General features: G+C 40.6%; 1 protein-coding gene across 10 annotated transcripts in view; it reads right to left on the minus strand.

Annotated features, from left to right (window-relative positions):
• The window catches only part of myrf (myelin regulatory factor), a 290,463-nt gene that overhangs the window by 45,534 nt on the left and 220,295 nt on the right, over positions 1-24,634 (minus strand). For all 10 annotated transcript variants that reach the window (XM_063062045.1, XM_063062042.1, XM_063062041.1 and 7 more), the window contains 4 exons: positions 19,934-20,129; positions 16,828-16,904; positions 15,620-15,730; positions 9,597-9,687 (listed from right to left, as the gene is read on the minus strand). In XM_063062045.1, coding sequence (XP_062918115.1) covers positions 9,597-9,687; positions 15,620-15,730; positions 16,828-16,904; positions 19,934-20,129 — 475 coding nt within the window. The remainder of the gene's footprint in view (positions 1-9,596; positions 9,688-15,619; positions 15,731-16,827; positions 16,905-19,933; positions 20,130-24,634) is intronic.

Raw genomic sequence — 24,634 nt, forward strand, 5'->3', positions numbered from 1 at the left:
CAGCATAAAATCACAAAATGATGTTTTCCCAAATGCCCTTTCCTGAATCCATTAGGTCTCTTTAAGCAGCTGCAGACATCAGTACTGCTTGGTCATTATGATCAAAGAGTCTTTTGGGATGCCCAATACGTCACAATTAACAGGCCACAGTAACAGGAATTCAAGACTGGCTCATAACAGAGATGTAGGATAAACATTCCTCTGAAGGCATTTTGTTCAAGCTCAATATGTACTCAAGTAAATTAGTTAGATTTGTAATAATACAGACACACACACACACACATACAAATGAGAAAGATGACAAGGAGTCACATACTAACTGATCTATGCTTGTGTGAAGCACATGATACAACTATTTACCATCTGCAATTCCCTGTCTGCTTTCTCTTGTATCAAAATACAAGGATTTACTCTAATGTTTTAAAAGTCCCCACCCTCATCAGCCAACAATTAACCCCCTGCTCCTATAAAACCCTTTATCTGTGGCATGAAACTCTCCAGAGCTACATCTCACAAAGGTTTCTGTAGATGTGCATCTTTATGATGTGAAACTGTCTTGAAAGGTTTATCAGTGTGGTTATGGAGCCCAAGCTGGCTGCAGTGGTGTTAATCCCATGAAGTGTAAGGGAGTGGAGAATTAGGATTCTTCTGTTGGGATTTCTCTATTGCACTTATAGAACATGACCTAAAAACTTGCCAGGAGATCTGTTAATAAATAAACCGGAAAGATGAGTATTTTGTTTAGTGAGATGAATTTTATCTTTGACATCTGGCATGTCAACCAATCAGCCCACATGTAAAATCTGTTTATTACCCAGCAAACAAGAACCTTTTATAAAAAAGTGAATGGTGTTTATTCATTACAAAAGAGGCAGAATTATTGATAGTTGAACAAACTCAGGCCCTAACATCTTCATAAAGGTGCAGATAATCTCTGGTTGGAATCAAGAATAAGAATGGATTGAAAGCAGGACAGAATCAGGTGCTGTCTACAGTAGAACATAGCTGTTCCTGGAATGCTGGCAAGGACCTGTGTAATGTGGAAGAAAGCTGTGAATCCCAATTTGAAAACTAAGGTGACAGCTTTTAGATGACTATTCAGAATCTAGTCTTCGGTGCAATTATCCCTTTGTTAGAGGAGTCTGTGAGGATTCAGAAGATTGGGATAGATTATATTGTGTCTTAGAAAGCCTTCATAGTCAGTCCCCATTTTGTGCTTTAGTGTTTATTCTGCTATTATCGCGACACCCAATAATGGCAGCTAAGGATAATGTAATTATTTAATTTCACTGCAACTCTATACAATCAGTAAGGCATTCCTTTTCCTTTCCCATATTAGTTCTTCTTGGTCCATACTTCCATCCATGTCTAAGTAGGTGGGCAGAGGATTTGCCAATGACTCCCCCTAGTGTTCCGAGAGGCTTAGGCAAGAATGGAAAGGACCCCAAATGCTGGCGTATCTGAGACTAGACCTGAGACATAATTTCGAGATTGAAATGAAACAAGGTTCTTGATTAGATGCTAAACGAGAATCCAAACGAGACAGAAATCCAAAAACGCAACTGCAAATTGAACTGAGGTTGAGCTGACGATTGAGCACCGAACCTCAGTTCAGGTGCTCTTTAAATATTAAAATCCCGGTGCCAAAACATGGTCACCAATTAGCGGAGCGGGCCAGAATCCTGAACGGGATCATACCGGCTATCCATACTCTTGAGAATCGGAGCTTCTAAACCCTGGGAGCTGGCACGGTCGGATGCCTACCGCAACATCTAGTGCAGGGGAATAAGCTCTTCTCGAGCTTCCAGCTGGACACAGGTATCGATTTTAACCGACGTTTTGATGACAAGCTCTGCCATCCACATCAGGGATGATGCCTGGGCACATCTAATCCGGTGGTATTTATACCCCTGTCGTCCTTTCCTCCTGATTGGTTAGTCCTCATCCAATCAGGTTTCCACTGTGCCACCTTGTTCTTACTTAGAGCGAGATCTTTATCTTTGCCCAGGCATCATCCCTGATGGAGATGGCAGAGTTTGTCATTGAATTGTCGGTTAAAATTGATACCAGTAGCCTGCTGAAAGCCCAAGAAGAGTTTATACATCACATATGCCAGGAAAGCACTAGATCCTTTTTCCTCTAGAGCAGTGGTTTCCAACTGTTTTTATACAATGGACCAATACTATCAAGCAAGGGGACCGTGGACCCAGGTTGGGAACCCCTGTTCTAGAGATTAGGAGGAAGACATCTTCATTCCTTCTAGGTTAAAAATATTTAGACACATAGGCAAAGTCTCACCATCTTAGAAGCACCTATGGCAGACAAAAACATGATTTCAACATCTCCGACAACAGGCAGCAAGAAGGCGATGCTGGTTGGATTTTTAGAAATTCACTCCTTTTTTATTTGGCTACCAAGTTTTTAATATTCTCAGAATTTCAATGATTTATTCATTATGACATTTCATCTCCACTCAGGGAGAAGTTTCTCAAAATAGGGTCTAATGTGGCAGGAATTCCGAGAGTCTGCAGTTGGCAGTCGGTGCTTCAACTGATCAGCAGGAAGACACAGCCATCAGAACAGAGAGTGAGCTGTTCTGGGTTTGGGAGGTTGTTTAAAAAGAATGCTCCACAAATGAAATTATTTGGGGCAAAGTGGAAACCATACATAAAATGTTTACAATGGGGACCACCATCTTGATTAAGTTCTGCTTTTTCTTTGGTTATCCACTTCAAACACCAATCTCAAAGATCAATGCAACTTGACATCCTACTTGGAGGAGTGAAGGGAATTGCTGCAGGGAAGATGTAATGGGTGTTTCAAAATGGTAATGATGAGGAATGGTCAGCGTAATACAGTTGTCTAAAGAAGGACATGAGAAAATAAGTTCAAAATCCAGATGGAGGAGATTCTTGTACCTTTGAGACCACAGTGCTAGAAAAAGTTTTGCAAGACCAAAGGATTAACTGAATGCAAGCTTTCCCACCCAGTCAACGAACTGCACTTACTCATTTACTTAGCTGTCAGCACATCGAAACATTGGTTGGTAGTTGCTGCAATGGAGGTTTGAAATTAGTTGGACCAGTCCTCTAACTTAAAACTGACCTTCACAATAAAAATGGTGCCAAGCTTACTGTAGCAGCAGCAGCTCAACAAGCCACATCCTGCCAATGGCAATTAATTTCAGGGGATAAAGCCGCTTCATGTCCCAGAATAATTCTAGAATTTATCTCAGTAGCATTTAATATTTTCCAGGATTACTTTCCCAGCTATACTTCAAAAATAAAAGAATGACCTTCATTTATTCCTGAACCAGAGGGATAAGATTTCTTTGTTAATATTATTAGGTAAATCACAGATGCTCTTCTTTACTATTGAATAATCTCCCACTCTAATTTATTTTTTTTCAAGACTTGTAAACTATGAAATTCTTTACCTTTCTCAGCACTTCACTCTTCATGTAACTAAACTGTTTTAAAAACTAATGCTGTTTTTATCTAATCACTACTTCCTTGTTTGCTCTACTTTCCATGTAACTCTTTTCAACCTTGGCAATGTCCTAAAGCATGGTGTTGGTCCTTGGTTTAATATATTAACAATAAAGAAAGGCTTCCATTTACATAAAGTCTTATCACAGCCTACAGAAATATCACAACCTACACAGAGAATTCATTTTTGTGGTTGCTATGGCTATGCAGGCAAACATGGCAGTTAATTTGCACACAGTTAGGTCACTCAAACACCAAAAATAAGTACATTAGTCTGAGAACCACACTGCTCTAAAGCGTGGTGGTACTTTCAATTACATATCAGTGTTATTACAAATACTTACCTTCTACCTCTGTAACATCGCCTGACTCTTCCTTACCCTATCGCTGAAACTTATTGCCTCCAGACTTGACTACTTGAATTCAGCCCTGGCCAGCCTTTCAAATTCAACCCTCAGTAAACGATGCAAAGCTCTGTTAGTCATGCCCTGACACTAAATCCCATATACTAATGATTCCTGTGCTGTTGTCTCACGATAAAAATTGGTTCATCTTTTAAATTCTTATCCATGGCACTGCCTCTCCCCATCTTTAAGCTCCTCCTGTTCTTAAACACTCTTGAGTTACCAATACTCCTCAAATTCTAGCTCCTTGATTCCTCCTGAAATTAATCCCACCTTCATTGGTGGTTAAGACTTCGGCTATCAGGTTCTGAAAATCCGTCAGTAGTTTTTAACAAGCATAGAGGAACCCCTTTGTCTTTCTTAACCTTCTTTAAAATAATCTTTGAAACCTACCTCTTCATTTCCAAAACCTCTAAACTAGCACTCTGTATTGTGGTAGGAACGGTGAGATGAGACAGGAAGAAGTTCAATGAAAAATACAAACAATAGGCAAAAAAAAATTGTTGATAGACTTTGTAATCTGTGGCAAAGGAGGAACGAACACCCAATTCAACCAAATATTTAGCACTTAAGGAGAGAAGCCCAAGAATACTTCAAAAATACAACACAGCAAAGAACGCATGCTCAACCAACCTACATGCTCAACCCATTCTATAGGCTTCTATAGAGAGGCTTTGCTGTGAGCACTATTGCACGTTGTGCAGTACACCAGTACGTACCCAGAGGTCAAGAGAGAATAGTTTGTGGAGTACTCCAAGTCATGCAATACGCTAGAATATTAAGTTACTACCCACTGTGTGAATGGGCACCATGTCTTTCTCATGTCCTGGAAAATGTTCAGATACGTCTGGCCATGGCTGAAGAAGTGGCCTTAATTTCCAATACTGGGGAACATATTTTCTTGAACAGCATGTAGTTACAATCTAGCTTCACATTGTGAAATTGGTCCCTTTATTGCTACTGGCATTAGGCAAGGGATGTGAAAGTAATTGATAACAGCATAAAATTAATGCTCTGTTGTTGTTGAGCTTCTTAAGTTCTAGTCCAGATTGAATAAAATACCCCAAAGCTCTAAACCATCATTTATTCTACTCAGAAAAGAAGGGAAAATACAGTAAAGGAAGCTAACATCAAGACTGTAATGTCTTTCACTATATGTCACTGTCATAAATTATTATTGAGCAAAGGCAGATGTCAGAAAGCCAAAGCAAAAGGCCACCCAGGACTTGCAGAGTAGAGAGAATTATTTGAAATCAGAAGGTAGTGACAAGAGGTTGTCTGCAGAGTGGAGGGAAGAGTGAGGAATGCTGTAATTCCATGGGCCAGGAGGAGTAAATTAGAACTGATAAAAATGTGGTGATTCTTGATACGCTGTCAGTGATGGCAACAGGTGGGAAGATCAAGAGAGGAAGGCCAGAGGGGCACAGTTTATGGACAACCCGCATAACAATGGAAAAAAAGCTTACGAAAGAACAAACAACATCATATCCACATTTCTTATTGAAGTATTTGAAGAGTATGCTTAAAATTGGTCAAAATCTCTAAAGCAGTTTTATTAGAAAGATTATTACAATAAATAGCACATTCTGCTTGACAGGAGGGAGCAGAGATGCAACAGTGGAGTCGGAAAAAGTCTATAACAGATCAGGGAAAGGTCTCTATTGCAGAAGGGAGCCAAATCCCACTGCTACTGCCTCATGAAATCTCTTTCTAAACATTTACTTAAAATCCAGTTCCATTTCCAATCCTAGAAAGCATGTTTAGGAAATTTGAATATAAAGAGAATTCCTACACAAGTTCAAACTTTTTGGTCCAAGAGAGCTTTGCATTGCTGCCAGAATACAAGAGTTTCCCTCCTCTAGCTCAGACAGCTTCTAATTATTAATGACCATAATTTGTCTGTGAGTTTAACATAACCAAGAACACAAGTGTGCATGTATTGTTTGGGGTTTATTAAGGATTCATTTCTGGCTGCGAATATTCCATCTATTTTCTTGATCTGGAGCTGATTCAAGAGGAACTCCTTCTGTAATGTACAGTCTGTCATTCCCTTGGCAGCAACTCTCTGATATCTTCCCATTTATGAAGTTCCCTACTTGAAACACAAATTCTCCCTGAACCTGAAGTCTCTCAGCCTCTTTCCCCCTCACCCCCCCCCCCCATTGTCTCAATTCATCTCCTCACATCATTTCCCATTCTTGCATTTGGACTACCTGGATATAACAAAGACATACTGCCATGGAAAATCACATTGATTATTCACCCAATCCACTTAAATTGAAAGACAGGAATATCTGTCTGATTCACTATTGCAATGCCTACTGAATAATTTTCCTCAATGTACAAAGTCTGGGGTGATTCAATATCTAGACATTGGGGAAAAAAAGCCTTTCGTAATGATTCATGCTTCATACAGAACTGTATTCTGGTATGTTAGCTGAACTCAGCTTTCCTTATTTGTGAGAGCTTGGATAGTTGAAGCCATTGGTGAAATCAGCTTGAGGAAGCATTACAGCTCAGCTGGTTCTGTCCTCACTTCCTGTTCAAACATACACACCATCTGACTTTTCTCTCGATTGTTACTGTGACTCCGATCAACTACCTCACCAAATTCTAACAGCCAGCTGGTGTTTAGCGCACTGGTGGTGAGGCGTGAGGGTGGGGGGGGGGGCACACACTGTCTGGGTCAGCTCGGTGCACATGCCAAACAGTATTTGGTCAAATGTGAATATATGGGAGCTGCCCTATAACCTTGATTGTACCCAGTAAGGAAGAGGCACATTACAGCTGCGGTCCCCAACCAGCAGGCTGCGGACCGGTACCGGGCCGCAAAGCATGTGCTACCGGGCCACGAGGAAACAATATGAGCCAGCTGCACCTTCCCTCATTCCCTGTCAGGGCCACTGTTGAGTCATTACACACGTGAGGTCATTACCCGCGCGTCATCTATGTCAGCGTGGGAAAGAGATCAACTTCTCGAGCTTGCAAATGACGGCGGGCTGAAAAGTATGTTTAACATAACACCTCTGCCGGCATTCTGGATCAAAGTCAAGGCTAAAAATACTGAGATAGCCACAAAAGCACTGAAAACTTTGCTTCCATTTCCAACATACCTCTGCAGTGAAAGCAACAAAAACTAAATTGCAGAATAGACTGGACATAAGGAACCCCCTTCGAGTATCGCTGTCTCCCATCACCCCTCGATGTTGCAGGGAAACAAGCCCAGGGCTCCCACTGATTCAGCAATATTGGTGTGTTGCAATGATTTTATATGTTCATATGGGGAAAATATGTGCTGTGTGTTTAATATCCAAACGTTACTTAAAATGTTATGATGCTATTGACTTATAAGTGACATAGCACGGAAACAGGTGATCTCTGCCCTCCTAGTCCGTGCCAAACGCTACTCTCACCTAGTCCCGCCGACCTGCACTCAGCCCATAACCCGCCATTCCTTTCCTGTCCATGTACCTATCCAATTTTCTTTAAATGATAATATCAAACCTGCCTCTACCACTTCGACTGGAAGTTCATTCAACACTTACTTCAAGCTCCCCTGTCCTCCCCTGATAATTGACATCACTATATTCATGCGAGGAAACTATGCGCTGTGTGTTTAATATTAAATTTGTTAAATAAACCCTTTTAGAAATGAAATTGAGTGTATTAGCCACTTGTCACCTATATTCCGGTTGTTATTAACACCCTCCCCTTCCCTCCCTTCCCCCCCCAACCGAACAGATCGCCAAAAAACGATTTGTAGAAAAAAATTGGCATGTACATGCATGTGCACACAGGTGCCCGCGCAAGGCTTCATGGTCATTGTAGTCTTTCCCGGGGTAAACACAACGTATTTGACTGCTACTCTTGTCCGTTGGCAACCCTAACTGCCCCCCCCACCCCCCCTCCAGTCGGCCAGTCTGCAAGAATATTGTCAATATAAAACCGGTCCGTAGTGCAAAAAATGTTGGGGACCCTGCATTACAGAATATGCTCCTCCAGGCCTAAACATGGGAAGACAATAGGCCCTATGAGTAACAGGAAGCACAGATCTCAAGGTTTCACATCTTAAAAACTCAAATCTTAATCTTAAAGGTTCAAAACAAAATTTCCCAATGTTTACCCTCTAAAATGAGTTAGACCATCCAAGAAAAATAGCAATGGGAGCAGATGAACTGGAGATGGATCTTTGTGATAACTAATTACAGAATATGTCAATGATGGAAGGATTTGTGTAAATCTCCAGTGAAAAATTGGAAAATCCTTGGTTGTACAACTTGTTGGCTTCTGTTCCAGCAATGCAAACACAAAGGCAGTGAGGGTGTGGCCAGGAGACAGGAACTGATAGAGGGAGAAAGCTGAGAGAGGAAAAACAAGGAAAGATTGGATTAGGGACAAACAGAGAGGAAGAAATCCAGATTGAAATGCAGAAACACTGAGGCAAATGGACAAAAGGAAGGGAAATTTAAAAAAGGACAAAACTCAGAGGGCAGAGAAATTGAAGGGAGATTAGAGAAAGTGATTAAGAGAAAAGACGAGAGAAGGGCAAAAGTAAAAGTAAAGAGACAGATGCATAAAATAAAATGTTTGAAATTCACAGCAAATCATGCAGCACTTGTAGAGAGAAAAACAGTTCTTTTTGAGACTGAGACAGACATTTAGACTGTTACAAACTGAAAAACAGAGGAAAAAGCAGATACATAAGAGAGGGCCATAGACATGGGAGAACTGGAGAGATGGACAAGAAAATGAGAAATCATGACAAGGAGAAAGTAAAGACAGAGAGAACCAGAAAACAGCAGAGGGGTGAGGGAAGGGGAGGGGGAAGGGGAAGGGGAGGCAGATGGGGAGGGAGAGAGGAAGGGGGACTATTAAATGCAAGACAACTTTATACTTCTGCTGTACCTAAAGAAAAACAGCTGGAAGGTGTGTACCCTTTGTTTCTGAAAGACAATCTGAATACTGCATATTGAAATATTTATTTGGTATTACCAGATTTAAACACAATTCTAGATGCCAGACGTGTGTTAAATTTTATCACGCAAACAGTGGGCAAGGGCTATAGCAAGCAGTAGACATGCTTTATGGTACCATTGCCATGTTAACCCTGAGGCTTGCCCAGCAACTTTGAACAAAATGCCTTCAGTACAATGTTAACCGATACAGTGGAGCCTGTTTATTATCATTCCTTAATATTCCATGACCTTGTTTTAGGGCACTAAACCAATATTGTTCTATTGCCACGGAATTATTGAACTAGACATCTTTGTTTACAGCTGTTCAGTAAGCCACCTTGGTGCGAAGCACTCTATTGTCCAATGAAACTTTCCAGCCATTCTCTGACAGGCGCAAAGAAATTTGCCTGTTTTTCTCACCTGTTGAGCAATATTTTTGATCCTTAGTTCTTAAACTTACCTCCTTCCTGTACAGTTTTCTTTATTTACTGATAATAAAGGGCTCCACTGTACCTAGGCTCTGAGTGTTTTAAGCATTAAAATGTCTCACCTGTGCCGTGTTCTGTGAATGAAGAACAGAGGAATCAGAGACAACCAGAGACATTTGTCAACAGTCTCTACACAGAGCCAATAATAATCCAAGGTTATCTACCTAATGTCCCGCTCATTGCTGGTAATAATTACATTACTGGATTGAAATGTTAAAAATAACAGACACCGCAGATAGAAAAAGTTAGTACTGGCCTTACCCGGACAATAATTCTTTCTGAGATCTGTGCAGCCACAAGGTGGTTCTGATTCTGGGTCTGAACCTGAAGGGCGACCACCAGCATGAAGTACCTGCCAGGGATTGTGCGAGGAATTCAGGGAGAGGGAGAGATGGTTGAGAGCAAGAGGGAAAGGAGATTGTCAGAGGCATGGACAGAACAGTTTGATAAAGAGGTCAAGAAATGAAGGAGAGAAACGTTTAGAAATGAAAAGGTGAAGGCCAAAGTGAAAGAGGGTTAGACAAAAAGTTGATGGAGGATAAAAGTGAATGAGAAAAGACCAACAAATGAAGAATTAATAAACAATAAGTACAACATGTACAGCAGTAGCATTGCACAGTATTTTTTCCCAGTTAAATGTTTCTGTTACATTTTGTAACTTTAAACTAATTCAAAGGAAGACACGGGAGTCTGAAATGTGATCTCACTTCATGTTTACTTTAAGCCTGTTGTGCACATATCACAAGGTAGTTTCATGACGTATGCAATTCACAAATTTTTACATATAGCCATAATGAATTATATAAACAACAAAGAATGCTTAATCAAACAATAGATTTACAATATTATTCAAATATTACTGAAATTTTAAATACACACAGCACTGCTCCCTGCTTAGCTATAAACTTAATTGAGAATGCAATTCAACTATATACACCATATACTGTATAATACAACTGCTATATACTGGCATCCACAGCATAGTAGATTTTAAATTGTCCCATTCAAGACTGAAGATTTAATCGCCGTGAAGGATTTCTTATTCTTGTGGGATAACGCCTTTCCTGACCAGGGGGATCACTCTGCTTCCTCTTTCTTCATCGACCTTGTGCATCGTGATCTTAGGGAGGTGAATTTAGTTCAGTGGAGTACTCCCTTATCAATCGTTCTATTGCTCCCTTTACGATCTGATCCCTCCTCTTGGTTTTCTCATCCACAACATCATCTAATGAATCCTCTGTTTTCATATCTCCATTGACTCCTTTCTTTTTGGCCTTCCATTCGTCTAGCTGGACTTTAGTCTTTGCATCTATTTTTACAAGCAGCTTTTTGTCTCCCACTTGAAGTTCATGCAATAATCTGAATACATGCAGAGTAGATTCTGGTTCTTTATACTCACAAAAACCGAATGCTTGTAACTTTCCTGAAACTCCTTGAACTCTCTTCCAGCTTAAAACCAAGCCACAATTCACAAGTAACTGCCTAATTAACATATCAGAAGCTTTTTTTGATATGTTGTCTCCAAAAACTAGTGTAGTTTAGATCACTCCTTTCGTCACTTTCACAATTTCTCTAAGCAGCAAGTTCCTTCTTTGGTCCAATATGCTTTCCAACCAGAGGCAAAGAGGAAGGTACCAATATCTACTTGCCCTCTGTTGGACAACAGTTCATGGTGTACAGCATGGAGACGGTTGTGGCATCATCCAGTTGACTCTATTGCTGGGGATGTGGCATGCAAATACTGGATGAATCTCCAACCAAGTTGTAGTTGCCTCAGCCAATCATGACTCCACAATGCTGGCCCTCCTGCTTTTACCACATACAAGCCCAATGTGGCTTGTTGGTTGTTGTATTTCACTGTTACAAATGTCATTTCCACAGGAGTTAGTTTTTCTCCAGTATAAGTTCTCAGTTGAATATCTGCAGGCTTCAGTTAGGTTTCTTTGAAATGCTATTCAAACTCATTTTGTGGAATGACTGAAACAGCCAAGCCAGTGTCCAATTCCATTTTAATTAATTTGCTGTTCACTCCTGGCATAGGCCATATTGCTTGTCTATTGTTAATTTTCATACCATAAATCTCGAGGCTACGCAGTCCTGTGTCACTTTCATCATTATCAGATTTTCATCAACAGTGTGCAGAGTGGTGCTCTTTTTGAAACTGCAACTTGACTTTTCATCTTTCTCTCTTTTTTTGTGAAGTCCATTTATTTTTTTCTGCTTGACATGTTCTTTGTATGTGTCCTACTTTGTTGCATTTTTTGCAAGTTTTGCCTTTAAATCTGCATTGGTCTGGTGTATGTGAGCCCTTGCCACAACACCATCTATTCAGCCAGACCGGTTTCTGTTTAGATGCTGTCATTTTGTTTACTATCTCTTTCATTCCTGACTGCAACTCAATTGCATCTGTCTGTTGTTTCCATTGATACAGCTATTTCAACTGCTCCTTTAAATGTGTGCTTCAGTTAGGAGCCATTTTTGAATGCTTTCTTGTAAAATTCTACAAACCAAATGATCTCTCAGTGCATCATTAAGCCCATTTCTGAACTGACAATGCTCATAATCCCTTCAAATCAGCCATATATGCTGAAATGAACTCCCCTTTCTTTTGATTCCACTTATGAAACCTAAAGTGTTCTGCAATCAACAATGGCATCAGTTCTAAATATTCCTGCATTACTATCATAATATAAGCAAAGCTCATTTCTGCTGGTTTGTTTGGAGCAGTCAAACTTCAAAGCAAACTGTATGCCTTTAAACCAAATGCACTCAGCAAAATTGGTTTTCATTTCTCATTGCCTCAACTGTTGAATTAGCGCTGTATACATGAGCCAGTTACCCATTGTGTAATCAAATGCATCAATCTTTTTGATGTAGCCAGCTATTTCTGCTTTTATATATGACTACTATCACCTGGTACTCACTGTTTATGAACCTACGAATCCTGTTTACTGCCTTTATTAAAACTTGATTGTGTTTTCCCTTCTGAAGAAGAAATGCTGTGCTGCTTTTTTTTTAACTCGACGTTCCTTGCTGCACTTCAACAGGTCAGTAGCTGTCTTGGATTCATTTTAAAAATACCTCGTTCCATTGCTGTGTTTTGTAACATTGAACTAATTCCAAGGAAGACATGGGAATCCAAAATGTAATTCTTATTTCATGTTTACTTTAAGCAAGGCCCGCACATATCAAGTAGTGGCATCATGACATAAGCAATTCATGTATTTTTACATATAACCATAATGAATTGTATAAACAACTAAGTATGCTTAAACAAACAATATATTTACAAGAGTACTTAAATACACAACAGTTTCTTTCCTGCAAAATGCAGTCAATTAATGGAAAAGATTTAATTAAGAGGTTTTGTTATAAAGGAACTTTCTGCCTGTCTAATTGAAGGTATTTCTTTTGAGAGTAACAGAGTAGTTTCAGAGAATGCAGGTTATTTTGTTTGTAGAATTTTCAGAAAGCACTTGAGAAGGCTACAAATAAAAAGATGCTTTCAAAAGTTGCGGCCTAGTGAACAGATGGAGGGAGGGGTGGGCTCCATGGCAACATGATAAGAAATGGACACAAGAGCAGGGTTTTTTTTAATCCTACAGGAGAGTGGACAGTGTGTTCTCTGGAGGCCACTGGATTTATCTATGTAGCTTTAATATTAATTGGTGATTTGGATATGGGTGTTCAGGGAAAAACGTCAAAATTTACACAGGACACCATATTTGGCAGTTTGTAAGGAAGTTGTAAAGAAGATACTCATACACAGGTAAAGGACATATGTAGATGGGCTGGCATATATGGCAGGTAAGTGGCAGTTGAGATTGAATGCAACAAAATATGAAATGATCCACTTTGACAGAAGGAACAAGGAAAGACAATTTAGTCTGAAGGTTCAGCACATTTCTAGCAAGTGTGCAGAAACAAGGAACTGTATGTACATCAATTCAAATCAATTTTATTGTCATTTAACTATATACATGTATACCACCAAATGAGACAACATTTCCTCAGACCAGGGTGTAAAGTGCAGTAATACACATAATACATGTATAACACACAATAACTTAGGAAAGTAAGGAGTAAATCTACAATTGAATTATACATAGATAAGTAAAGTGCATAAGTTAAATATAGTAGGGTATAACACAAGTTATGCAGTAACACTTCAATTGCGATGCAGCAAGGAGCTCAGAAGCCAAATAGCCTGAGGGAAGAAACTGTTTCCCATCCTGACCATTCTTGTCTTTATGCATCGGAGTCTCCTGCCTGATGGTAGAATGTCAAACAGGATGGGTGGGGTCCTTGATAATACTAAGGGCCCTGCGTATGCAGCGCTCCTGATAAATGACCCCGATGGATGGTAGGGAGACCCCTATGATCCCCTTGGCCATTCTCACAGTCATTTGTAGAGACTTCCAGTCCGATACTCATGCCCCATACCAGATGGAGATACAGCCTGTCAAGATGCTCTCAATGGTGTTGCTCTAAATTTCAGTTAAGATGGGCGGGCCTCGCTCGCCCCAATCTCCTCAGGAGGTGGAGGTGCTGCTGTGCTGCCTTATTCACGGGACCAGGTAAGATCGTCTGTGATGTGAACTCCCAGGAATTTCGTGCACTTAATTCTCTTTATGGAGGAGCCATGTATGCGCAGAGGGGGATGGTTCGTATACACCTTTCTAAAACCCACATCATTTCTTTGGTTTTGTCCATGTTCAGACTTAGTTTGTTGTTCTTACCAAAGTCCAGCAGCCACTCCACTTCCTCCCTGTACTTGGACTCATCATTGTTGTTGATGAGGCCAACCACTGTTGTGTCACCCGCAAGCTTGATGATACAATTTGAACTGAATCCTGGGACACAGTTACATGTCAGCTGTGTGAACAGCAGCAGCCTTGGCGCGCAGTCCAAGGAGCGTCAGTGCTCAGCGTTATGGGACTAGAGACTTTGCTGCCCACATGGACTGACTGTGACCTTTCTGTTCCAAGTCCAGGATCCAGTCACAGAGGGAGGTGATGAGACCCAGCGAGGACGGGTATGACAGTGTTGAACACCAAACTAAGGTCTATAAACAGCAACCTGGCATACGAGACCCCATTTTCCAGGTGGGACAGGACAAACTGGAGAGCAGTGGTTCGATTTGAGCAGGTGAAAGTAAATCTATGAGGCTGGAAACACATATTGAGAAAGTGATTAAAACAACAAAAGGGCTTCATAAATTCAGGCTTTGAGTTCAAAAGCAGGACAGTACAGAAGAGATTCACTATATTAGTTCCACAATTTCAGCCATAAAGCTGAATCCACTGAGAAGTTCAGAGAAAATTTATAGATATATAGAAAATCACAGCTGATTTACATAGGGTAAATTGGGAGAAATTGTTTCCATTTGTGCCTTGAGATTAAGTTTATATAGTTGAAAGTTGTGAAGAAATCAATAGGTTGGTTGTACTTTGGACTTCATGAGAATATTAAAGATACGATCAGTGGCCACTTTATTAGGTACACCTAAAGATTTGCTTGTAATATCTAATCAGCCAATCATGTAGCAGCAACTCAATGCATTAAAGCATGCAGACATGGTCAAGAGTTTCATTTATTGTTTAGATCAAATATCCGAATGGGGAAGAAGAGTGATCCAAGTGACTTTGACCATAGAATGATTGTTGGTGGCAGACGGGGTGGTTGGAATATCTTAGAAACTGCTGACCTCCTGGGATTTTCAACACAATCTCCAGCACGGTGTAAAAAAAAATGAAACCATCCAGTGAGGGACAGTTCTGTGGGCAACAATGCCTTGCTAATGAGAGAGGTCCGAGGAGAATGGCCAGAGTGGTTCAAGCTGACAGGAAGGTGACTAACTCAAATAAACATGTGTTACAACAGTGGTGTGCAGAAGAACATCTCTGAATGCAAAACGTTTCGAACTTTGATAGGGATGGGCTATAGCAGCAGAAGACCACAAACATACACATGGTGGCAAGTTTATTAGGTACTGGAGATACCTAATAAAGTGGCCATTGAGTGTACATGTAAATTAAAGCTCTTTGTTCATCTGTGAGCCAGTTTAACTTTAGCATTCCTTCATGATAATCATCACAGACAAGATTGAATTTCCTTTCACTCACCATACTATCCCTGGATAGTGATCAGGCATAGGAATAAGGATGCTATTTGGTGATACTGCACCACAATTTGAATACGTAGACCCGAACCAAATCGTTAGTAAAAGATGGTAGCCTATTAAAGTTTTCAGGGGTACAATAGGACATAGTAACTGTCCTCACCTTTGGTCTGGATTGGGTTTGCCCTTCTTTCTCATGTTGTTGGCTGTTGTTTCGCTGAAATGTAACCTTCCAACTGTGACTTTTGTGACCTGATCAGAAGGGATGTTAATTCTGTAGGAACCAAAGATATTTATCAACTTTCTCTATCACACATCATCCTTCAGTACCTATCAGTAACACTATATTTTCAGCTAAGTACAAATTCAGTCTCTTATATAGAATCTTACAATGTCTGCATATATCCCACAATCTGTACGTCTCAAAAGTCTTAAGTAGCCATTAACTTTGCTGTACATTTTTAATGAACTCATTTCCCTGCCTATCTTTCAAGTTCACTGAACCCTACATAAGTTTTACAATTGCTATTTAAATATGATATCTTTATCTTACTATTTGTCACCCAATTTATTACACCGAATTCAAAATGCTGGAAATAGTCAGCAAGTTAAACAGTATCAACTTGAACAATTAACTCTATTTCTCACTCCACAGTTGTTGCCAAACCTGATTAGAATTTCCAGCATTTTTTTGTTTTTACTTCTACTTCTGGCATCTGTGACATTTTGCTATTGGACTTTAACATACACCTTGTGTCCCTTACACCACCTTCATATTTACAGAAAACAAGCCAAGTTATTACTGCTTGCACTTAATTTCTTTCCAAATTTTCATACTTACCTGAATAAACTTAAGAAGCCCATAGTCAGTGACGGACAGAATACAACTAAAGAAAAGGCTTGGAGTTTCTTTGCTCCTTATCCCTCCCACACACACACATCTCTCTCTCTCTCTCTCTCTCTCTCTCTCTCTCTCTCTCTCTATATATATATATATATATATATATAGATAGATAGATATATACATATGTGTGTGTGTGTGTGTATATATATACACATACATACATACATATACACACACAACACACACACACACACATCAACATTCCAAGTACAATGCTTGATGAAAGAACCAGGAGAGTTTACCACTTGTATTCAAATAGTTCCAATTTCATCAACAGTTCATGCAAAAGATACAACTTTTAGGTACAGCTTAAACATATGGTGAGCTAAAAGTTTTGTATTGGGCTTGATAGTCAAATACTGTGACTGAGTAAACGGATGTCTTGAAGTATACTTGAAAGCGGCCTCCAGTGACTGGGTAGTTTGATTCCTAAGGAACACAATAACACCTGTATGGGTTGTACTCACGTGACAGGATTGAAGGGCCTCTTGCTGCGGTCTGACTGTGACTGCTCAATATTGATGCTCTGGTTCATTGCCTCCAACTACCAAATAAAAGAATAAAAAGATCAGCAAAATACAGGACATTCCCTACTCTTGTTATCATTTTACTGTTCTCCGAAATACATCACAATTCTACTCAGAGTGTAAAGTCAGAAATGTATTTGAAAAGGTGCCAAGATGACTGTCCTCTTTGCCTTCAAGGAGAAATGGTTCCAATGGGATTCCTAAAGGTTGATTTGTAAAATAATTAATAAATAGTCTATCTTTCATTTTTCATAAGAAACAATTAAGGCAGTTTGCAATGGCCAATGAGTAGCACAATTACCTCTGTTTCCTGAGAATGTGAATTGAAATTAGAGGACTCATTTGATATCAACTGAAAACATCTTCCCTGTGCCTGAAGACAGGGCATATTTTTTGACATCTACATCTAACCTAACACACATACACTTGGATGCTGTGGAGCTCAGATCAGGTGGCCAGTTTGTACAATGAAGCCATACAGTCAGATTGAGGAAGCTCTTCCAGTGCAACTTGCATTCTTCAAGCTATTTGCAGGCAATCAGCTACATCGCTGCCCACAGTTCTGAACCTTATTGTATTTATTTATGAGAAAGCCAGTCCAGCATCATCACAACTTCAGCCTGAGAACGTAGAAATTTTTTATTCTCCAATCTTCAATGATTTAGAAGCAGCTTCTTCCCCTCCGTCATCAGATTTCTGAGCGGTCCATGAATCTATGAAGACTAACTCTTCACATTTTTTGGCATTATTTACTTATTTTTGTAACTTACAGAATTTTGTTTTTACACCATACAACAAAGTTCACGACATGTGTCAGTAATAAGTTGATGGAGAAGATCCTAAGAGGCAGGATTTATGAATATTTGGAGAGGTATAATATGATTAGGAATAGTCAGCATGGCTCTGTCAAAGGCTGGTCGTGCCTTACAAGCCTGATTCAATTTTTTGAGGATGTGACTAATCACATTGATGAAGGTAGAGCAGTAGATATAGTGTATATGGATTTCAGCAAGGCATTTGATAAGGTACCCCATGCAAGGCTTATTGAGAAAGTAAGGAGGCATGGGATCCAAGGGGACCTTGCTTTGTGGATCTGGAACTGGCTTGCCCACAGAAGGTGAAGAGCGGTTGTAGATGGGTCATATTCTGCATGGAGGTCAGTCACCAGTGGTGTGCCTCAGGGATCTGTTCTGGGACCCCTACTCTTTGTGATTTTTATAAATGACCTGGATGAGGAAGTGGAGAATGGGTTGGTAAGTTTGCTGATGATACAAAGGTTGGGGGTGTTGTGGATAGTGTGGAAGGCTGTCAGAGGTTACAGCAGGACATTGGTAGAATGCAAAACTGGGCTGAGAAGTGGTAGATGGAGTTCAACCCAGATAAGTGTGAGATGGTTCATTTTGGTAGGTCAAATATCATGGCAGAATATAGTATTAATGGTAAGACTCTTGGCAATGTGGAGGATCAGAGGGATCTTGGGGTCCGAGCCCATAGGGCACTCAAGGCTGCTGTGCAGGTTGACTCTGTGGTTAAGAAAGCATATGGTGAATTGGCCTTCATCAATCGTGGGATTGAGTTTAGGAGTCGAGAGGTAATGTTACAGCTATATAGGACCCTGGTCACACCCCACTTGGACTACTGTGTTCAGTTCTGGTCGCCTCACTACAGGAAGGATGTGGAAACAATAGAAAGGGTGCAGAGGAGATTTACAAGGATGTTGCCTGCATTGAGAAGCATGCCTTATGAGAATAGGTTGAGTGAACTTGGCCTTTTTTCCTTGGAGCAAAAGAGGAGGCGAGGTGACCTGATAGAGGTGTATAAGATGATGAGAGGCATTGATCGTGTGGATAGTCAGAGGCTTTTTCCCAGGGCTGAAATGGCTAGCACGAGAGGGCAAAGCTTTAAGGTGCTTGGAAGTAGGTACAGAGGGGATGTCGGGGTAAGTTTTTTTACACAGAGAGTGGTTACGGCGTGGAATGGGCTGCCGGCAACGGTGGTGGAGGCAGCTACAATAGGGTCTTTTAAGAGACTCCTGGACAGATACATGGAGCACAGAAAAGCGGCGGGCTATGGGTAACCCTAGGTAATTTCTAAGGTAAGGACATGTTTGGCACAGCTTTGTGGGCCGAAAGGCCTGTATTTTGCTGTAGGTTTTCTATGTTTCTATGTTTTTATAATAACTAACTTTGAGCTAAACCTTACAGGTGTATTTGGCTTCCATCAGCCTGACATTAGGTAGCCAGGATCCAGTTCAAGTCTGTTCCAGACTGAGGAGAGTACTCTGCCAGTTGTAATGGCCTACTTTAGTTAAACTTCTCCAGTTAAATTTGAAATCTCAATTTTCTCTCAGCTCTTCCTTAAACATTTGATTTGCTCCACAACTGGTGCACTATAGTTGCACTCTCTTGTGTACAAAGCACACTGCTTATCTAGGTTTCTAAGAATGCATCTTCTAAATCCGCTAGCATGTAAATATGTAATTGCAGCAGGTACATGGGAGAAAGATGTTACCATTTATCATTCTCAATGGGACAAAGTCATGTAACTTCCCGCATGACTACTTTGTGCAGGACCCTTCAGTATGTGGAGGGCAATCATTCAATGGGTGGCTCACCACCACCTTTCGAAGGATATGCAATAAATGCTAGGCCTTCTTGATGGCATCCAGATCGAACAAACAAGAAAAGGTACCTATGTGGGCAATAGAATGATATCACATTGATTTAGTGAAAGTGCAGAAGTAGCTGGAAGGTGGATATTACAAACCTCCCACCATCTGGCCTTTAATTAGATGCCATCTTGCTTTATTTTCATTTAATTGCTAAGCTCATAATATTCAACAGTAGCCAGCTAGCAACTCCTCTGTCATGAAAAGTATACTTGACTGGACCGTTACCAAATCTGGGCGACTACATATCGAAGCTAATTTTTCTTCCATACATTGGTAAAATTGGCAAAGGAGAAAAAGATACATCCAAGGACTAAAACATAGCTGGTACAAAAGCCAGCCTACTCCACTCCACCCCCAGCATCAAGTCTCACCAACCTTTACTCCGTGCAACTTCAGGAAGAAGAAATCAATTGGTTTGAGCCCCTCGGGAGTTTTCACATATTTGGGGTCACCCATCATGCCGACATAAACAGTGACCTGGAAGTGGTTCTTCTTTTGGCAAACAAAAGCATCATCAGGCACAGAGAAGTTAAAGCCTTTGTCAGCATCTACTCTGTAGCTAGGATTGGGTCTGTAAAAGAAGGGATAAAATTCAGAAGAGAAACTACTATCAGCTTATATGCAATCACAGGCATTTAATCATGATTTCCATTATAAAATCTATTTTCCAAAAAAAGGACTGGAATTTTCACTTTCTGTACTGTATGAATTAGAAGAGACCTCAAAGTTTTGTCAAGCAGTGGATTTTCAAAAAGCTACACAATGGTAGACGGATGTACAAATTCAAAGGGAGTTAGGGAGGAAGAGGACACAAGACTAATTGTGAGGGAGATATATCTAGAGAGATTTAGATGACCAAAGAGGGAACTCAATTCAGTATCAGAGGAAGGCAAGACTATGGGAGCTGTATGAAGATAAGGCAGAGATGATTCATTCAATGCACCATGACAATAGGAATCGCTCTAGGGCTGTGGCAAACCGAACAAAATCATTAAGACTTCTGAGATCTGCACTAATGCATGACTATCTGACAATAGCCAATTATATAGGAATGTTGGGTTTTAACTTTGCCAGAATATTTAGCTCAAATCAGGTGGGTTGTGTTCATGTTGTCCAAACTCATTTCCTTATCCATCTTAGAGCAGTCAGTTTTGTATTTTGACATGGGTTCTCTGCATCTGATCAATCGGGGGGGGAAAATTACAATTGTTGGGATTAGCTCAAGTCTTATTGTATACCTAAACCAACCACAGTTTTAAACAACTGAGAGGTTTCAAAGGTTATGGAGAAACGGTCAAATTAACAAAAGGATGTAAAAGTTATTTGTGGGATTTGCATTCGATATTGCAATGCTTCACCATTATCAGTCCTTCCAGCTGGAGAGAATTAAATCTCTCAAGTTCCGGGTGCATCCTTTTCTGCCAATTATTTATTAATATGTCCTGGATACAATAACTGAAGGCCCATGCTCCATACACCAGCTAATGAATTTTTAAAGTTCTGATGTGTAACCTACCCTTCTTTGTGAATAGCAACTCAGAACATGTCTCTCACTAATTTGATGTGTGAGTTAGTAAATGGTGCTTCATATCAGATTAAACAAAATTTTCCTAGTTTCAGTAAGAGGCTGATCTATGAAACCAGATTTACAACTGGGCAGCAAGCTGAAGTACACCTACCGCATGAAAATAATGTGGAAGAAAAGACTTATAATTTACTCACAGCTTCTCACCAGCACAATGATTCTCGTCTCTTATAGCTAGCCTCCTTCATCGCCCCCACCTTTTTACTCTCGCTCTTTCCCCCTTCCATTTCAGTCCCGATGAAGGGTCTCAGCCCAAAAACGTCGACTATTAATTCATTTCCAGAGATGTTGCCTGACCTGCTGCTGAATTCCTCCAGCATTTTGTGTGTGTTCCTTTGGATTTCCAACGTCTGCAGAATTTTTCATGTTTATGATTTTTGTCTGTCTCTCTTTTAGCAATATATCCAGTTTAGCCCAGAATCTCGGTGAAGTGTCTGTGCGTAAATTCCTGGCTCTTGATTTGTACTTTTCCACTAAAGATCGTTGAAACCAATGTGGAAGCAAGGCACAGTGCCTGCTCTGAAATAGTATTGGATTGACTGCAGAAATGAATTCCATCTTTAAAAGATCTAGAGTCCTGACCTTTGTAAACCATAAATGATATCTCTGAGTCAACGTGAGTAAGTAATCAGGATCTAGTTTCCTTCCTCTTGCTGAGCGTGAGGATCCTGTGACCAAGATGAGCTTTATGGATCACCATGGCTCAGTCTTTAAGTCAAAACTGTATTATAAAGATATCCAGTTTTACTGGCAGATGTTGTGCAGATCAAAAGCAGTCTGTGGTGACATTCAGTGATGTATGGGTTACAGTAAATTAGAAAGGCTCTAAGATGCCCCTGTGCAGTTTCACAATGAGCAGCTGCCAAATTAATAGATGGATCTTTTTACCTTATTCTGTGTAATTTTGTGGTATTCTTTCCTGCTGTTTATGCACTAAAGTGAAATGGGAATGTAACCTCAAATCTCCGGACATGAATCTCCTTTGATGCTGCATCCTCTAAAGCAGTCACCCCAAAGCTTCATCACTTTCACTAGGGAAAACCCTAACCTTGCCACTACCAATCATTTATGAGCAATCTGAATGAACGGTCAATTCTATTCCTGACCAGCCAAATCCGTTTCACATCCAGCATAAACCAAGTACATGTCTTATACAAGGAGAAACACTCACAAGTTTGAGTTAAAGATTGGAGCTTAATGCTATGAGTTTGAGGTCTACTCTCAGTTTTGGGTAGGAGAGTGGGTAATGGACAGAGGTGAGGAATTGCTTAAAGTAGAAGAGTTAAAATAATTAAGATGCAATTGCTTGTCAGTTTGTGAATAAACCATATATAGAGTAATTGACAATACTATTGAGAGTGATACAACACCCACAAAAATGCAAGGAATGTAACTACAGCAGGTTCATGACTAGTTGCTAGGAAACTAAACTCAATATTCCCCACATTAGCCAAGAGATCACAACTCCAATGGGAATGTTTAAAATCACATTTAAACACACGTCAGCAACAGACAGCTCTGAGCATGTGTTTTCTGTCAATCAGCAACAGAACAGAATTCCAACCCCTAGAAAAATACAGCTAGGTCATCAAATAGTTCCCTGGAAGGGGCCACATTCAGCATTGACCCACACCCAGGAATTTACATTCACCCATTTGTCATACTGGATATTTCCATTCACTCTATGAATGGCTTTCTCTTCGTCTTATTTCAATATTGATTGCAGCTTTCAACCCTTCAACTCAGAATCTTCTTAAAATTCATCCTGACCCTGAGCAGAATTAGATTATCCTGAGTTTGTGTGGCTGCTGCTGAAGGCCTGTGGCTGTTTCTGGCAATCGAGTGGCATGGTAGTGTAGTGGTTAGCACAACGCTTTACAGTACCAGCAACTCAGATTCAATTCCCGCCGCTGTCTCTAAGGAGTTTGTACGTTCTCCTCGTGACCGTGTGGGTTTCCTCCGGGTGCTCTGGTTTCCTCCCACATTCCAAAGACATATTTGTTGGTAGGTTAATTGGTCATTGTAACAACTGTCTGGTGATTAAGCTAGGGTTAAATTGGGGTTACTACGTCGCGCAGTTCAAAGGGATGGAAGAGACTACTCTGCATTGTATCTCAACAAATAAATAAATAAATTCTGGTTACCAGACTTTTGGAGGCAGAACAAAGTCAAGATGGTGCTAAACAGCAACTCTTCTGCTTGCATCTTTGGAAACAGCCTTATTTCTACCTTTGATATCACTTCTTTTCCTTTTCAAGGTTCTTTTGAAGACCCTGACCTGGAGTTACATTCTGACTTTGGTTCTTTGTGGGAATGGGACCTGCTCTCAGGGCTTCACGACTGGCTGCTTTTCAATATCCCAAGGGGGACTAGCTCGCCTTCAGGGTGCCGGATCATCGTGGCTCTGGGGACGTGCTGATTCTAGTCCGGTGCCCCTGACGGAAGCGTCGTGGGAGATCACGGAACATCAGCAGCAGCGGGTTAGCTGCCGGTGGATGTGTGTCCAGAGAGCTGCGCCTTTCTGGGACCAACTCTCCGGGCGCAGAGCTCGGAAAAAGCGACGCAACAGACGCTTTACGTCCTAAATCAGTGAGTTGTTTGTCATGTCTCCCCTCTCGCTGTGAAATGGGGACATCTCTTTTCCCCTTATTAGGGCGAGGGCCTGTGGTACGTCGACTTACTGGGTGAATGAGTAGTTTCTGGGGTACTGCAAGTCTGTGTCTTTATTAATGCTTTGCTGCACACCTGACTGCTCGGTGGGGGGTGCCTATGCCTTCTTTTGCTGGTGGGGTTGGGGATGGTGTGTCATTGTCTTGTTGCTGCTTGTGAGGGGAAGGAAAAATTTGGCGGGGCTTTGGGGTTCTAACATTTTAACTGTCATTCATTCTTTGGGGCAGTCCTCTGTTTTCATGGATGTTTGCAAAGAAAAAGAATTTCAGGATGTTTATTGTATACATTTCTCTGACATTAAATGTACCTATTGAAACCTATTGAGGTTTTGTGCAGCTTGCCTGCATCTTTAGATCAGCTCCTGTGCATGTTCTGTGCACACAGCTCTAAGGAAAGAATTCAGTTTCCTCTATTCCAGCATTATATGGCTTTGTTATATCTTCATGCATGAACACAGTGAGCGTGTATAAAGCAGCAAGTGAACTGTCAGCCTGACCCAAGCATTCTCTTAGCCTTGATGCTATTGCAAATGTTCCATGAGTTCAGCTACAGCACAGAAAACTGTTGTACTTCTGGTTAAAAAAATCTTTCTCAATCATCTTTTGCTGAGTCACAAACAAGAGAAAATCTGCAGATGCTGGAAATTCTTCTTACTCTAACTTCTCATCTTTCTTCCCAGTCCTGATGAAGGGTCTTGGCCTGAAACGTTGACTGTTTACTCTTTTCCACAGACGCTGCCCGGCCTGGTGAATTCTTCCAACATTTTGTGTGTGTTGTTTGAAAATCTGCAGATGCTGGAAATCAACGCACAATTTCCACCC

Source organism: Mobula hypostoma, chromosome 11, assembly GCF_963921235.1.
Source record: "Mobula hypostoma chromosome 11, sMobHyp1.1, whole genome shotgun sequence".
NCBI classification, from domain to species: Eukaryota; Metazoa; Chordata; class Chondrichthyes; order Myliobatiformes; family Myliobatidae; genus Mobula; species Mobula hypostoma.